Source organism: Babylonia areolata, chromosome 13 (assembly GCF_041734735.1).
Source record: "Babylonia areolata isolate BAREFJ2019XMU chromosome 13, ASM4173473v1, whole genome shotgun sequence".
Classification (NCBI taxonomy): domain Eukaryota; kingdom Metazoa; phylum Mollusca; class Gastropoda; order Neogastropoda; family Buccinidae; genus Babylonia; species Babylonia areolata.
The window spans coordinates 6251512-6267535 of record NC_134888.1 but is presented as its reverse complement, the minus strand read 5'-3'; the positions used below and the strand labels follow the sequence as shown (position 1 = coordinate 6267535).

At 42.7% G+C, this 16024-nt stretch overlaps 1 protein-coding gene across 10 annotated transcripts in view; it reads left to right on the top strand.

Annotated features, from left to right (window-relative positions):
* LOC143289007 (fibronectin type-III domain-containing protein 3a-like) overlaps positions 1 to 15938 on the top strand; it is a 281853-nt gene extending 265915 nt beyond the window's left edge. For all 10 annotated transcript variants that reach the window (XM_076597762.1, XM_076597760.1, XM_076597761.1 and 7 more), the window contains 5 exons: positions 747 to 1000; positions 2137 to 2337; positions 3644 to 3810; positions 5928 to 6061; positions 6987 to 15938. In XM_076597762.1, coding sequence (XP_076453877.1) covers positions 747 to 1000; positions 2137 to 2337; positions 3644 to 3810; positions 5928 to 6061; positions 6987 to 7367 — 1137 coding nt within the window. In that variant the 3' untranslated portion in view covers positions 7368 to 15938. The remainder of the gene's footprint in view (positions 1 to 746; positions 1001 to 2136; positions 2338 to 3643; positions 3811 to 5927; positions 6062 to 6986) is intronic.
* The last annotated feature ends 86 nt before the right edge of the window (positions 15939 to 16024 follow it).

Sequence of the window (16024 nt, the reverse complement as noted above, 5' to 3'; positions counted from 1 at the left end):
TCAGACAAAACAACCCAGAATGGGACACAAACCAGTATCAGCATCAGACAAAACAACCCAGAATGGGACACACCATTATGATTTCGCCGTATTTTGTTGCACTCAATCGCAGTTTTTTCCAATGTTAGGCCAACATTGAAATTGTTTGAACTAGGTTATTTTTGAGTACATAGCATGGTCACCTGCTTTCCTGACGTAACATTACCCAGACGCTCCAGACCTATCAGTCACGAGGCCAGCGCAGTCACTGCTGACCTTTGTCTGGCATGATGCTCAGCTAATCGCATGCGTGTTAACATTGAAACAGCACTGAGTGGACCAGTCGGCTTAATCGTTCGCCTGAACAAGAGAGAACGTGGCTGAATCAAGTTGCGTCTCGGGCAGACAGCGTCTTTGCCTGGTGGATTAAGCTATGGAGTGTAAGGAAGGAACAAGCAGCTCGAATCAGAGAAGTGTTCCAACCAAACTCGAAATGTTCCTACCAGATTTCCTGATTGTTCCTTGACACTTGACAGGGGATGGCATCTGTGCAGCCCTCAAATAAACCCCTCTCCCTTTCCAGGCTCTCAACACGGCAGGCATCGGCCCCTACTCCCCGGCGGTGTCGTGCCAGACTAACACCCACCCTCAGATAAACCCCTCTCCCTTTCCAGGCTCTCAACACAGCAGGCATCGGCCCCTACTCCCCCAGCGGTGTCATGTCAAAACTAACACCCACCCTCAGATAAACCCCTCTCCCTTTCCAGGCTCTCAACACAGCAGGCATCGGCCCCTACTCCCCGGCGGTGTCGTGCCAGACCCCCTCCTCCAGCCCCGGGTCGGTGATGTCGGTGCGGTGGCAGGCAGGACCCACCAGCGTCCAGCTTTGGTGGCGCCCCCCTCCCTCCAACGGCAGTGACCTGCTGTCCTACAACATCTCGCTGTCCGACCGACAGGTCATCACTGTCGACCCCGTGTCGGAGTACACGCTGGACAACCTGCAGCCAGAGACTACGTACAAGTGAGTTGGGGATTGGTGTTGGTTTTTTTGTTTTGTTTTTTGTTTTGTTTTTCATGCAGAGGGAAAGACTGAACAAAATGTTGAACTGACAAAATTGCAGAATGGGCAGGAAAGCCACTTGCAGATACCCAGGGTTCTACAGAATGATTCTGACCGACCTGCAGGAATCTGTGCACTGCTCCAATGACTCTTTACACAGAATTGAGGGAGAAGAAGAAATGATGATGTGGTGTAGTGTTTATGGATCAGTCCACACACACACACACACACACACACACACACACACTACCATCTTGTCTGTGTGTGGATGGGGGCAGGGATGGTGGAGGTGTGTGTGTGTGTGTGTCCTTCAGTTTAGAATCTGTTCAGTGAAAATGATAGAAATGATTTTAGATGTAGCAAGTGTGTAAATTCAGAATGATTTCTAAAGAATGCTGGATCTGTCAGCAAAATTCTTTGTAATGAAAGAGAGAAAAGTGACATACATAAAGAAACTGGCAAAAGATGAAGTACACGTGTTGAAGACATCTGTCGGGGTTCAGTGGGTTGTGGACAGAGGAACTTCCCAGCATGCACAGCCCAGAAAACGGTATTGTGGTTGCCTTCACGGCAGGGTAGAAACACACCAGTCCACTCACGCACGCCAGTCAACATGGCAGCAACAGTTCATGAAATTAGAAGAAGAGAATCTCACACAGGGCCAGTATATATATATAGACAATACTTAATTCATTCATCCCAAAGCCCAAACATGGCTAAGGTGTCAGTTCATCAATACACCTTACAGTTCATCAATACACCTTACCTGTTCCTACACACGCATGAAGCACAAGCAAAGAGAACTAACTGATGCTGTATTTCTGGCTCTGTCAACATGTTTCACTTTGAAGGAAAACCTGGTGGACAGAATATTTTCTAATTTTGACCACATCAGAATGGCATGGAAGGATGTAAACTCCCCAGAGTTGAATGGGTTACATCTTTATTCATTCAGTAGGGAATTAATTGGTTAACAAAATCAGTGCTGTGTATAGGTTAAAAAAAAATCATGAGAAAGTAAATGTATGAACATTTAAGTGGACAGAAACAGGATAACAAACGGGGGGGGCGGCTGTGTGTGTGTGTGTGTGTGACAGGATCCGTATCCAGGCGGTGAACGGGATAGGGGTGGGCCCCTACAGTACCGTCACCAAGGTAACCACCCGCCCCCTCCCCCCCACGCCCCCCAAGCTGGAGTGCCTGTCAGCGGCCCCCAACAGCCTCAAGCTGAAGTGGGGGGATGGGCGCAACCCCGACCAGGTTCGCTACACGCTGGAGATGGAGAAAGAGGACGGAAGGTGAGGGGGGAAGGAGGGGGTTCATGGGGGGCTGGGGGGGGGGGGGGCAGAGCCATGGTGGAAGAAGTGTGGGCGTATGATAGGTTCTTTTGTGAGAGTGGGGAGTGACGTTTGGCTATGTGTGTCGTTGTTTTTTTTGTTTTTTTGTTTTTTTTTGTTTTTTTTTTTTTATACTTAAAGTAATGTCAGATATGTTCTGGAATGAATGTGTCTGCGTGTGTTAGGTGTGTTTATTTTACCACGAAAATAACAATAAGAGAGGGATATATAGAAGTGGCTGTGTGTGTGTGTGAGAGAGACAAGAAAAGACATTCTGTATCATTGAGTGATAGATAATAATAATATGCAGGCTTATATAGCGCAGTACCCCCATCTCAAGTGGGGCTCACCGTGCTTTACAGTAAGATATACAAATTTAAGACTAAGTGACATAAGAATATGTATTAAAAAAAAAATAAAATAAAAAAAAAAGAATAAAAATGAAATAAAATAAAATTGAATAAAATAACTAAATAGACGTGTCTCACATCACATTTGCTAAAATACATATTTCAGATTATCTCACATCATGCTGGTTAAAATCTACATACTTCAAACTGAGTCACACACACACACACACACACACATATATATATATATATATATATATATATATATATATATATATACACACACAAAAAAAAACATGTACATGCATATATATATATATATATATATATATATATATATATACACACATACATACATACATACATACATACATACGCACGCACGCACGCACGCACACACACACACACACACATATACACACATACATACACATACATATACATACACACACACATATAATGTAAAATCATCACAGGCAATATCATAGTCTCACATCACATAGGCTGAAAATCACAGCAAGATAAAACATCACATTTACCCTGGTCAGAACATGCGTAAAGGAACCAGGCCTCGCTGAACCACACTAAAAATAATCATAAATGCCCGCAAATCAGCTCCAAGAGTACATACCATCACACACACACACACAGAGTGTAAATGCACTCACACAGATAGATCACACAGCACCAGATGCGACAACAATACTTTCTATAAAGGAGACACTCAGCTGGTGACATGGTCAGGTCAGGTCATTAGATCTGCTACTAATCTAATCTACACTCAACTAATCACCAGAACAAACCCCAATGTGCCACAGAGTGCCAACACTTAAGGAAAAGAATTATATCCAAAAACCTCTGGCAACATTTTTTCCAAGGCGTTCACACCCGACTGCATGGCATGTGTGGTGTTGCAGTTTCCAGGCTGTGTATTCAGGGCCGGCCCACACCCACAAGGTGAACCGCCTGTCAGAGATGAGCAGCTACGAGTTCCGCATCTTTGCCAGTAACGACGCCGGCCACGGGCCCTACTCCGACACCATCACCTTCACCACCAGCAAGGCGCCCCCACCCGCTCTGAGAGGTAGGGCATCTCGTGCTGCTTCTCACCTGTCATTCTGTTCCATAATTGAACTAAGGTCTACCCCCGAAAGCGGAGTATGGCTGCCTACATGGCGGGGTAAAAACGGTCATACACGTAAAAGCCCACTCGTGTACATGCGAGTGAACGTGGGAGTTGCATTCCACGAACGCAGAAGAAGAAGAAACTACGGTATAATTTCATACCCCAGAAATATTACTCTCAGCCTTCTGTGTTTAAACTAGTTTTGCTTATGACGTCACGTCGTGAAGAAGAAGTCCGACAGTTTGCAACTTATCTATACAAAGCATTCAAAATCTGGTCATTTAGTTGTTCCTGATTATCAATCTAGGTATCGTTTTGTTTTATTATATCATATACTGTATTTCATAATGTTTTCGAAATAAGTTTACACACCACCCCTTCATAAGGGGCTAAGGCCTTTTTTAAATAAACCATCTGAATCCGAATCCTCTGTCATTCAGTCAGGGAGGAAGGTAGCTGAGTGGTTAAGATGTTTATCTGCCAGTAGGAGTAGTGTCTGTGAGGGTCAGGGTTTGATTCCTGTGGCACCCTTTTCTCCCAAAGTTTGACTGGAAAATCAAACTGGGTGTCTGGTCTTTCGGATGAGACGATAGACTGAGGTCCCCAAGTGCAGCGCGCACTGTGTGCACTGAAAAAGAACCCATGCACTGAAGTGTTGTCCTCTGGCCAGTTATGTAGAAGAAATCCACTGTGATAGGTTCACAGATATATAGATAGTCAAGTTACGCTGCTGTCAGAAGATGTTGTATAGCATATAGATAAGGATTTGTCCTAACGCAGTGATGCCTCCTTTAGAAACTGAAGATCAACTCTCTCCATACGAACGGCGAAAGAGACGACATTAACAGCGTTTCACCCCAATTACCATCATCAAAATATTGCAAACGGAAGACTCTTATACTGAAGAGGTGAATGTTGACAAAGAATACCACAATTCTGACGACGGAAGCTAAAGGTTGGGTCATTCAGACACCCACTGGACATCCGAGGGGTTTGTGTAGAGGAGAAGAGAGGACTGGCCGTACTGAGTGAGTTAAAACAGTTATGATAAAGTGACAGCTGCTGAGTTGCTGCCCCTGGACCGAGCATTTTTGATTACAGCATATCAGTGTTACAGGTTGCATTGCATAAAGTCCTCAGTTTTCCATAATTTTTAAGGAATTTTCAAACTACATTCATGGGAAGTTCAGGGAGTAGTTTTCCCCTTCGTCCACTGTCTACAGCAACAGCCAGAACTGAAAGTAGTTGTCAGATTCAACAGGTTGTCAGTCAGAAATATGTTCTGTGTTTTTTGTTTGTTTTTATTTGGGTTTGTTGTTGTTTTTATACTTACAGCACTTATCTTCAGTCCGAGACCAAACTAAGTGCTTTACAAACACAGTCAGAGACCAAACTAAGTGCTTTACAAACACAGTCAGAGACCAAACTAAGTGCTTTACAAACAGTCAGAGACCAAACTAAGTGCTTTACAAACACAGTCAGAGACCAAACTAAGTGCTTTACAAACACAGTCAGAGACCAAACTAAGTGCTTTACAAACACAGTCAGAGACCAAACTAAGTGCTTTACAAACACAGTCTTGTTAGCTTCAGAGGCTTCTTTCCTGGGTAGAACCAACTGAAAGCTGAAATTAGCGCTCATCATTTGTTTCCTGTGTCGTTCACTTAGGCATCAGTTATGTGCAGATATTAGGTAAACACACATAACTTTGTTCACTGATTTTGTATGCTTAACACACTCAGTATGGCCAGTCCTCTCTTCTCCTCTACACAGACCCCTCGGATGTCCAGTGGGTGTCTGAATGACCCAACCTTTAGCTTCCGTCGCCAGAATTGTGGTATTCTTTGTCAACATTCACCTCTTCAATATAAGAGCCTTCCGCTTGCAATATTTTGATGATGGTAATTGGGGTGAAACACTGTTAACGTCGTCTCTTTCGCCGTTTGTATGGAGAGAGTTAATAGCAATCATGTTATTGTGTGGTGTATATTGCATTTATGAGAAGAATGTTAAAAATGGAAGAGTGTTAAAAAGGATGTCACCTAGATCCGAACCAGTAGGGCTGTGTGTTGCAGCAGCCCGTGTGGACCTGGTGAAGGAGCACCAGTGTCAGGTGGAGTGGCAGAGCTGTCGCAGCCAGGGTTCGGATCCGGTCACCTACATCTTGCAGCTGCAGCGTCCACACAGCGCTGACCACGAGTACCGACAGGTGAGGACAGTGTGATGATCATTTACAGTTAGGTGAGCTGTGTGGTAGTCCTTAGTGTCTGACTGTGACCAGCAGAACAGCAGAAACAGCAGCTGCTGTCCTGGCTATCTGGGCTAGATTTGATTATAGTGGAGAGTGTCTTGCTCAGATTACATCCCCACTTTCTCAGTCAGGAGTGCTTCCGGACAGTCAGCGTTGGGGATCACTTGGGTTCAGGTTCTGAGATGGGTTGTGCAAAGTTGGCCTGGCAGAAAGAAATTTCATCGGCATCAGCTTTGGGGATTTCTTATTGTCGGCATCACTGGGATCATTTAATAAGCATGCATGTCCCTGGTTCTCATTACAAAATGCATGTGTGTGCATTTACCCAATCTCTTAGTGTTGCAGCCTTTGGGGTGTAGTTGGCCTTTGGGAACCATCCCAAAAGCTGACTGTCTTTAAAAAAAAAAACAGGCCAAGGGAGTGGGGATGTGACTGGGGCAAGACACTCTCTGCTATATTCAAATTCTAGCCCAGATAGTCAGGACAGCAGTTACCTCCTCTGCTGTTCTGATGGTCATAGTCAAACACATCTGACCGTCATACATACCCTTGGGGAGAGTGCATTTTGCTTTTTTTTCCCCTGCCTCAAGTGTATTTATTTTCCTGCCAAAGCAGATTTTTCTGTAGAATTTTGCTGAAGACAACCTTTTTGTAGCCTTGTTAAGTGCATGCTACAAACAGGACTCAAGTTCATCGTCCGATTCAAAAGACTGTATTAATATATACATATATAGATAGGTAGACAGATGGATAGATCCAGACAACGCTCAATCAAGGAGTTAAAATACTGGCGGACACGTTACCATGAAGACCATCACTGATAAAAGAAAACACCACAAAATGTATCCAGGTATGTTACACATGGTGCCATGTCTGCCCACAGGTGTACAAGGGCCCCAACACGCAGTTCACCCTGGACGGCCTGGACCCAGGAACGGAGTACCAGGTTCGAGTCTGCGCCGTTCGGGAGAGCAGCGACGGGTCTGCGGCGGACATCGCAGGCCCCTTCTCCCCGGGCACCCACTTCTCCACCCCCAACCCCACCCCCCAGCGCCGACCCACGCCTGAGAGGGAGGCAGAGGCCCGGCGGACCTCGCTGCCCCAGCAGTGGACTGACCAGCAGTGGGCGGCCGTCATCTTGTTGTGTTTCGTCGTGCTGGCCATTCTGACGGCCATCGTCACACAGCAGGTCATCGCTTACCTGGGCGCCCCTCCCCCTGCCTCCCCCTCCTCCCACTTCCCCTCGTCGGGCAGAACAAACTGAGGAGAGAGAGGTTGTTTTTGTGGGCGGTTTTTTTAAAAATTTCGTTTTGTTTTTTGCCGTTGTTTTTTGCCTGGTGGTGGGGTGGGGGTGGGGTTGTAGTAGTGGTGGTGGTGACTGAGGGTAGAGAGAGAATGGACAGGAAGAACACGACATACATCATCACTGTGGGTAACAAACAACAACAATGCATCAACAGGCGGGTAAAATTGTTCAACAGTGGATGGGGCGGGGAGGGGGGGGGGCCTGAGAGAGAACCAGGCTTCAGCACACACAGAGAAAGACGGACAGAGGGAAAACGGTGGTGGAAAAAAAGAGGAGGTGTTAGCGGTGGGGGTGTGACCGTTGTGGAGAAGTGGGATCAGGGTTGAGGACGTGTCAGGGAGGGGTAAGGTAGGGAGGGAGGTGGGTGTGGCTGGCATTACGTCCCCTTGCAGGATGAAGTAGGGGGGACAGGTGAGGGCTAGGTGGGGATCAGGGGCAGTGTGTGAGGGGGGAGAGAGTCTCCTCCCTCTCTTCACCCCCCAAGGCTGTGGGTTCCCTCCCCCTGTCTGGGCAAGGCACCTGCCATGCTTTTTGAGTTATGTGGTTTGTGGGGTGGGTTTTTTTTTTTTCCTTTTGTTTTCTGTGGCCGTCTTTCACAAGATGTGGTTCAGGCTGTGCTTCGTGTTCATTGGTGTTTCCATGGCAACCTCCTGCTTGTGGCAGAGTGTCTTTCGTCTCGCCAGACAGCCTTGACATTTTACCGGTTGAGAAGTTTGTGTGTGGTGGGGGGTTGGTTGGTTGGTTGGCATGTCGACGTTACGTACGCATGTGTCCATGTTGTGTCCATATATGATGATGCTCTTCCATTGCGGGAGAGACTCCAGGTGCAATGTCGTGTTTTGTGCACAAACTGTGCAAGGTGGAGGGAAAAGAAGAGAAATAAGAAAAAAAATACACACAAAAAAATAATAAAATTAAATGAACAAGACTGCATGGTGTGAAAGTGGGAATGCTGCTGTTGTGATAAATTACGTTACCAGCATTTCCAGTGGCTTGTGGCTTCCTGGGGGGAAGGAGAGAGAGGGGGACCTGGGGGTCCCCTCCCCCCTGTGTGTGAGCCATGGATTCTGTACACCACACATCCACGGAGGAGGAAACCGACCGACAACCGGCTGTCTGTTGGGCATCCACCCCTGCTGGCGGCTTCACGTCAGAGGGGAGAGAGGGCGTCCTGGCCTGTACCCATGCCACAAGGACCCACGCCACAAGGATGTCGGCACTGAACACTTCTGTCTCTTACCTGTTCACGGACTCTAGTGTACCGAGCGAGAGGGGGGATCACTGCTGATTGGGGTTATCTTCTCTTTGTTGTGGGGCATGGGTTGCTACTCCTTGTTTTTATTCATTTTTTTGTCATTCGTCTTCTTCCTGTGAATGTGTGACTCGTTTCCTTTTGTTGTTTTTTTCAGTTTATGATTTGCTTTGGATTGACAGAAAATGGAGACGGTGATGGTTTAGATGTTGTTTGATGGTGTCTGGCGGGTGATTTTGTCACAGTGTGTGAGACTGGGTTACACATTCTGTCGTCGTTGGGAACTTTTCAAGCTGGACTTGATTCACTGCTGTTTGTGTGGTGGAGAGAGAAACTGGGATTTGAACCAGACCAGGTAGATAAAAAGAAAATCTGCTCTGGCTTGTGAAGAGGGTCCCACATTTTCTGTTGGTACCAATTATTTTTTCTGAGCGCTTCTGAACTAGTTTGAAGCACCTGCTGTTTATCCCCTACACCCTCTGAAAAATCCCCCCAAAAAGTTACACAGTGTTGCGTGAAAACAGCCTGGGTACTGGTTGTGCTTGAGGAAATAAAGATGACATAGCAGACCCTTACGTTTACTATCGAAGGAAAAGTATTTAGTACAGAACCCAGGGGTAGTGACTTACGGATTTGAAGGCAGATTTCTGCAGTGGCTTTTGTTCATTGCATCTTAACATCCACCGATCAGATTAAAAAAAAAATTTTAAATATATAAAAAAATCACCAGAGGGTCTTGAGGGACTGTTTTCTCGGCAAATTTTGATTTCACAGTAAATTTTGATTTCACAGTTTTCTTCTGATTCAGTCCATTAACTGGATAAATGCGCACAAAAATCATTAGATTTTTGAAAATATGGTTTGTTGTAGGGGAGACAGAAAGCTTTGTTCTTTGCAAGCCATCACAGGAAAAAAAAAAACTTGACAAGGATCAGCCTTCTGTAGAGGTGTGTCCATTGTGATCAGAAACTTGTCTTGTTGAACTTCTGCTGTGCAGAATCGTACTGTGATGAAAACACCATGTTTGTTGCATGTTTAGTTAACGACGATAATCCGTTGTGTTCAGTTTGAGAATGAGGGTGCAGGTGGGGTTTTATGAGGTGTGGAGGATGGTTCAGGCCTTATTCGTCATCTGACAATGGTGCGTGCAAGTTCATTTGCATTACGTTTTGTGAAAGTATGCAGACCTTGCAGCCACAGAAACTGAAAGGTTCAGGGTTAAGAGCAAAGTTTTCTCCCCTGGATTAGAAACAGAAATCTGTTCCTCCCACCCTACATCCGCATTTATTTTAATGTTGGTTCTGTCTGTCCCTTTGTTTATTGTCATTTTCTTTGGAGAGAAAAAAAAACAAACCCTGTGAACATTCAGATGGTATTGGTCTCTAATGAACCAGGAGTCCTGGACTTCAGAATCTGATTTTTCAGAATATTTTTTAAAAATGTGAAGACATGCCCAAAAATGGTTACAGGTTATCACCATGTATTTAAAAAAAAAAAAAGAAAACCAACAAAAAACCCTCTACTATATTCACTCAGCGGTGGTGGCTGCCATGTAGTCCATTCTCTTTGGTGGTGGAAGAAGAGTACATAATCATCATCTCTAGACGTGGGCATGTCCAAAATGTAATTGAGCTTTTAATAGGCGTCGACATACAAGGGGGAAGAATAAAAAAAAAATTATACTTTTTGCTGTATTACAGCTTCATGTTGGTGGTTGACATGGATGATAAAAAAGACGCATGCCTTTTTTCCTTTTTTTTATGTGTATCGTTTCTTGATGATGATGTGAAGCACATGAATTCTGCTCCTGTCCAGAGTGTTAAAACTATTAAAAATAAAAAAAAATGTTATGAATTGTGGATGTTTTATCTGACCCAGGTGGTGTAGGGCCCAGAAAAATAGGTTGTCCAAAATAAATATTGTTTGTTGAAGATGCTTGAACATATTCAGTGTTGTTAGAGTGTGTATATCACTGTGCATGCATGTCAAATATATTTATGGTGCTTCTCCAAATATATTCATGTTTCAAAGTGATATTTTGATGCACTTTTCATGAGATCTAGTTATTACATGGCATTCAGTCCTCATTGTTTCTTTTGTCTTTGATTTTTCTGAGAAGGGGCTTTTTTCTTTTCTTCTCCTTGTTGTGTTTATGATGACCAAATGTTAATTTTAAGTATTGCAAAAAAAAAATGACATGCTATATTAAAAAACTGTTTCAAAATCATCGTATTGTCCAGTGAAATAGTCATAAAAAAATATATATAAAGGCCAGATGCTTTTATTTTTCATTGCAAGCACAAAATTTAGGGCTACTGCAATATATCTGTTTCACAAAGGGATGGTGGTTATCTCTTCCTCATCCCCCCCCCCCCCCCTTTTTTTTCTTCCCCCCTTTACTGTGCTGTAAGTTCTGTTGTTTAACTTTCCCTCTTCTGTTCCTGAATGCATTCAGGTAGTGCTTGTGACATGAGAGACCCGGAGTTTGACTTTTCTGAGAATCTGGATAAACTGATCTGAGCACAAAAATGTTCTTATGAATGATACAGATTTGTATGGAAAGCTTTTTTCTTTCATTTTTCATTTCAGCCAGGTGTTTTTGATTGGTTTGTTCACATATGTGCCCAACCAACGCTACTTATCCTATGAAAGATAAACGTCACCAGTTAAGCGACTACTTGAGGTTTTACACAGGGTCAGGTGTGGAAGACAGCGATGGGACAAAGAATTGTGGGGTGGATGGTGACAAGGAAACGGGGGAACTGTATGGTGCACTTTTCACTCCATGCACACATGTGGGACACTGGTTGTTCCCGGGTCTCTGCTGTTTTTCAAGCACAGTGCTTCATGTTATCAATTTAGGGACACATGCAGAACTCCTAGTGTTAGGATCGGTGATCTAGAACTCCATAGACTTAGTGGAAGGATCCATGTAGAACTTCATAAACACAATGGGAGTATTCTGGTGTTAACAGCCTTTGGTATTCAATTAAACATGAGAACAAACTCAATGCATCCAGTCTTTCTCCAACTGTTGTGGACTTGCATTGCTTCAGCTTTTGTCACCAGTAGGGAGCAGAGCATTCACATCATAATGTTGTTCTCTGCTCCAAATGTTAAACTGATTGGCAGATCTACAGCATGGAAATTCTTTTATGCCTACTGGACCGCACTCTGGTTAAGAAAAAAACATGTTAAAACAAAAACAAACAAAAAAAACCCAACTAAAATCTAAACACACTGACAACAAAAAATGTCAGTTTGCATTAAGGTAATCTGATATTTTCACATTAGGATGGAATTATGTTTCAAATCTCATGAAATCAGTTGATCCACTTCACTTGTGGCTAGATACAAACAGCTTGCATATGACAACGCTGAAAGTTTTTAAAAAATAAAATAAAAATCGGATTTTATGAGAAGTTTCGGGTGTCTTATTTTATGCCCAGTACTCCCAATGGTCTATGGTAACTGTATACTTTTAAGGGTTTTTTTTAATGTATTATGGTGGGGCGTCAGCTGTTTGTGTACTCATGCATGTTAGCTTTTCAGATTTCTTAGAACATTACTTTTTATTTGGGCATCATTTGCAAACATACCTGTGTGTGTGTGGTGTATGTGTGTTGTGCATATGCTACCTAATGTGGAGACAATCTGTAGAAATCAGTGTTATGTGCTAAAGTACGTGCTTTGCTCTTTTGAGCATGTTTATATCGCATTCTGTTGTCAGCTGGGATCAATTCTCAGGCATAACAAGTATAGATATAAATCTACCTTCTGAAAATACAGATAACTGATACTGCCTCAATTTTTTAAAATGTTAATATGTTGACAACACTTGAATTTTTTCCCTTTTTTTTTTTTTTTTTTTTCTCCGAAGCATGAGGATTTTTTTGGTCAAAGCATGGGAATCCCAGAAAGAAAGTTCACCATGGCCAAAGGACACACTGGTGAAAGGACAAAGGATACATTTTGAGTCACTGCGGATGAAAGATTATCTTTGATTCACCCTGGATAAGGGATTTTTCATTCCCGTAATCTTGCCAACACTCCGCACTGATGTTATTAGATCCAGCAACCACTGCAGCAGTAAATCACTCACACACACTAAAAGCAGAATTATACACATTTGCAAAATGAAATGAAATAAAAACCTTCAAGTGCGTGGCTGTGAGGGTAGTGAAATCCACAATTTAACATCTGTTTACCCCAGTCAGAACCCAAGTGTGGACAGATTGATATGGATATAGAGACTTGCACAGCACCTTATCCTTGGGGCAGAGACCAAGCTTTGCAAACACCATCTCCAGTTCATCATAAAAACCCCCTCTGCATTCCCAGTCACCTAACCAAACACTGTGAATAATGTCTGCTAAACACAACTGTTGTCACACGAACTTTCTGAAGTCCCTGGTAAGTGTAAAACGTTCCCATGCTGACCTAACACAGTGATGTAATCTGTGCAGGGCAGTGTGAAAACTTGATCACTACAGCAAACTACTCGGGTCTTCCTTTCTTTTAAATATTTTTTTAAATTTTTAAACAAGCCAGAAATTCTCCAGATGCCTAGTCAAATAACATATTTTTAATGTATTTCTTTGCATTCTATAATTTATTTAAATTTAACTGTCTTATCTGGTTTTATCTGTTTGAAAGAACTTGTGAATGTGGATAATTAATTATTGAAAAGAAACTATGTTCCATTCATATACATGACACAGATAACATTCAGAAGTTCCCAAAGCTCTCTTGTTCATTCTAGAGAAAGCTGCATTTGGATTCTCTATCTAGCCATCACGGTTCCCAGTTTTTACACACACACACACGCACTGTGTCTGCTTTCAAAGTCATAACAAAAAAAAACTACTCTTGGAAGATGTGTAGTTAAAACTATGGCTCAACTATCAGAAGGCTTGAAATATAAGTGAATGGATACATTGAGACGACAGACCCAAGTCTCATATGCAGCATGCACTTGGTGCTTGTGGAACCCACAAAAAAAGGGGTTGTCCCTCCTCCAAAGGGACAGCAGCCAGAATTTCCCCAAATCATCTGTGACCAAAAGAACTACACACCAGTCTAAAATCACGCACACAGTGTCACCCTTCTCAATGTCCTCGATGTACTTAAAACTATCTCTGTGATTGGTCAACAGGCAGACAAAACCTTTGTTTTTCCTGCCAACTTTCAGGGTGAACACAACAGCAGCAGAACCAAAACAGATTTAATAATCTGCAGCTAAGGGAGTAGACAAACGTACTATAAAAGTTTTACATGTTCTAGAATTCTTCAAAAGAAAAAGACTGTAAATAATAAGTGTTAGCTTGGTAACACCATACTTGCTCTGGTCTAATGATATTTTGCATTTTGGACTTTTTTTTGGGGGGGGGTAGTGCTTTAGTATATCTATATTGAGTATTTGAAACTTTTTACAAATATTTTATTTATCTTTTTATTTCATCTGTAGTATTTTAAAATTGTTCAGTCTGATCCACAGACTGCACATAAGCAATCAACAGGGTTTGAATCATGTCACAGGACGGTGTTTCAGTATTCTGCCCCCCACCCCTCCCTCCCTCCCATCTTTTCTTCATCAGTTTTTTTGTTGTTCAGAAAACAGACGGTTTTACAAGGTCCAGTCTCACTGATGGTTCTTAGAAAGTGTTTAATAGCGGTACTGGTGGCCATTTTGTTGTGTAAAGAATGTGTACAGCCGAGTTTTTTTGTTTCAATGTTTTAGTTGGAGTTGTCATTATGACTGTGTACAGATACCAAGTGGAGGGAACTGCCGTGGCCGTTTGACCTCACTTAGGAGTGATCTTCCTTCTTTTGACAATTCACTTGACTTGATTTTGTTTTTGTTTTCTTGAGAACTGGGAAGGGGTTAAACTTTAATTTCAAAATGAGGAGTTTAAACAGCAGAACACCCATCATACTGTCTCGTTTGTATCGTCATATGTTATCTGCATGAACTATTGGTCTGTTAGGATAAAAAAAATTTCTGGGGAGGGGTGGGCAGCATGAATGAGTAGTCTATCACCTGATTCTATTTCCAACACACTTTTCAGTATTTAGTGTTTTTGTTTGGTTTCGCTTTGTTCTGTTTTGTTTTGTTTTGTTTTTTTTACTTCAGTGACAAACACCCAGGCATATTACCTCTTTCTCTCTCTCCAGATTCTATTTTTATATTGTCTGGTTTTAATCATAATTTAGGGACCATGGTTGTTGTTTTTTTTTTGAGTTACTAATTTTATTTTCCTTAATTGTTTTCTGGGAGGAAGTTAAAAGATTGACCACAGAAGACAGTATCGTCTGCACTTTGGTTTTGTTCTCTTGCAGCTTGAAGTGGGATGGGGAGGGACAGGGGGATAGATTTGATGGAGGAACACAGTTGGGGGTATGGGGTCCTCTTTGGAGGGGGGTGGGGCTTTGGAGGGGGTGGGGGTGGGGGGCGTTGTACATGGTGCTGATTGGTTGGTCTTGCCTGATTGTGACAAATCAGTGAGTGCGTGTGTGCAATGACAAATTAAAATGATCAGTAAACTCAGTTTTCCAAGAAGATTTGACCTTAATCAGTAAAACTCATTCATTTTAAGGTGCATTAAGTGATAAATAGCGACACCTATACATGTATGCAAAAGCAACTGTATTAGTATACTTTGGGTGTAGTCAATGCTTTCAGCAAATTTACCAGTATTTCTGTGACACCATTTCCTCAAGTGCTGAAAAAAGCAAAACAGCAGCAAACCACTTTTTATCTTTGAACCTAGCACATATTCTTCTGTATAGATTTTTGTTGTTGTTTTTGGGATGCATATTTTAATTTCTCTGGTTGCTAAGAATAAATTACACCGGTAAGTGAACTTGAACATTTGTGTTGCTTGATCAGTGTGGGTATAAGGTGGATACTTTTTGTTCAGCATCACGGTTGAGTGTGTTATCCGTGTTCTGTCATTTTGTCTCTCTCTGTGGAAATCGGCTGTTGGTAGAGCAATGCCAAATGTTCATGGATTATTCTTCTTCTGAATGAAACTGACCACAAACGTCAGTGACTTAGTGATGTGTCTGTTACTTGTTCGGACGTTTTAACGCAGCCAGCGGCCGCTGTTGTGCTGTCAATAAAGTCATTATCATTGTCATGTGTAAAGGTATGAACTATTCGATTGTAGGTATGCCTCCCTTTCAAAATAGTCATTCTATTTATTCTGTGATGTTGGGTCAACAGTAAATACATATATACAAATATATTCTATCAATAAAAACAATGACAATGCTCAGTTTCTCTCTGGCTGTGTGGTATGTATGCCTGACTTTATGCGCAAGGGGATGTTTTTGAGGTACTCAGATCCACCAAGTTGAAAAT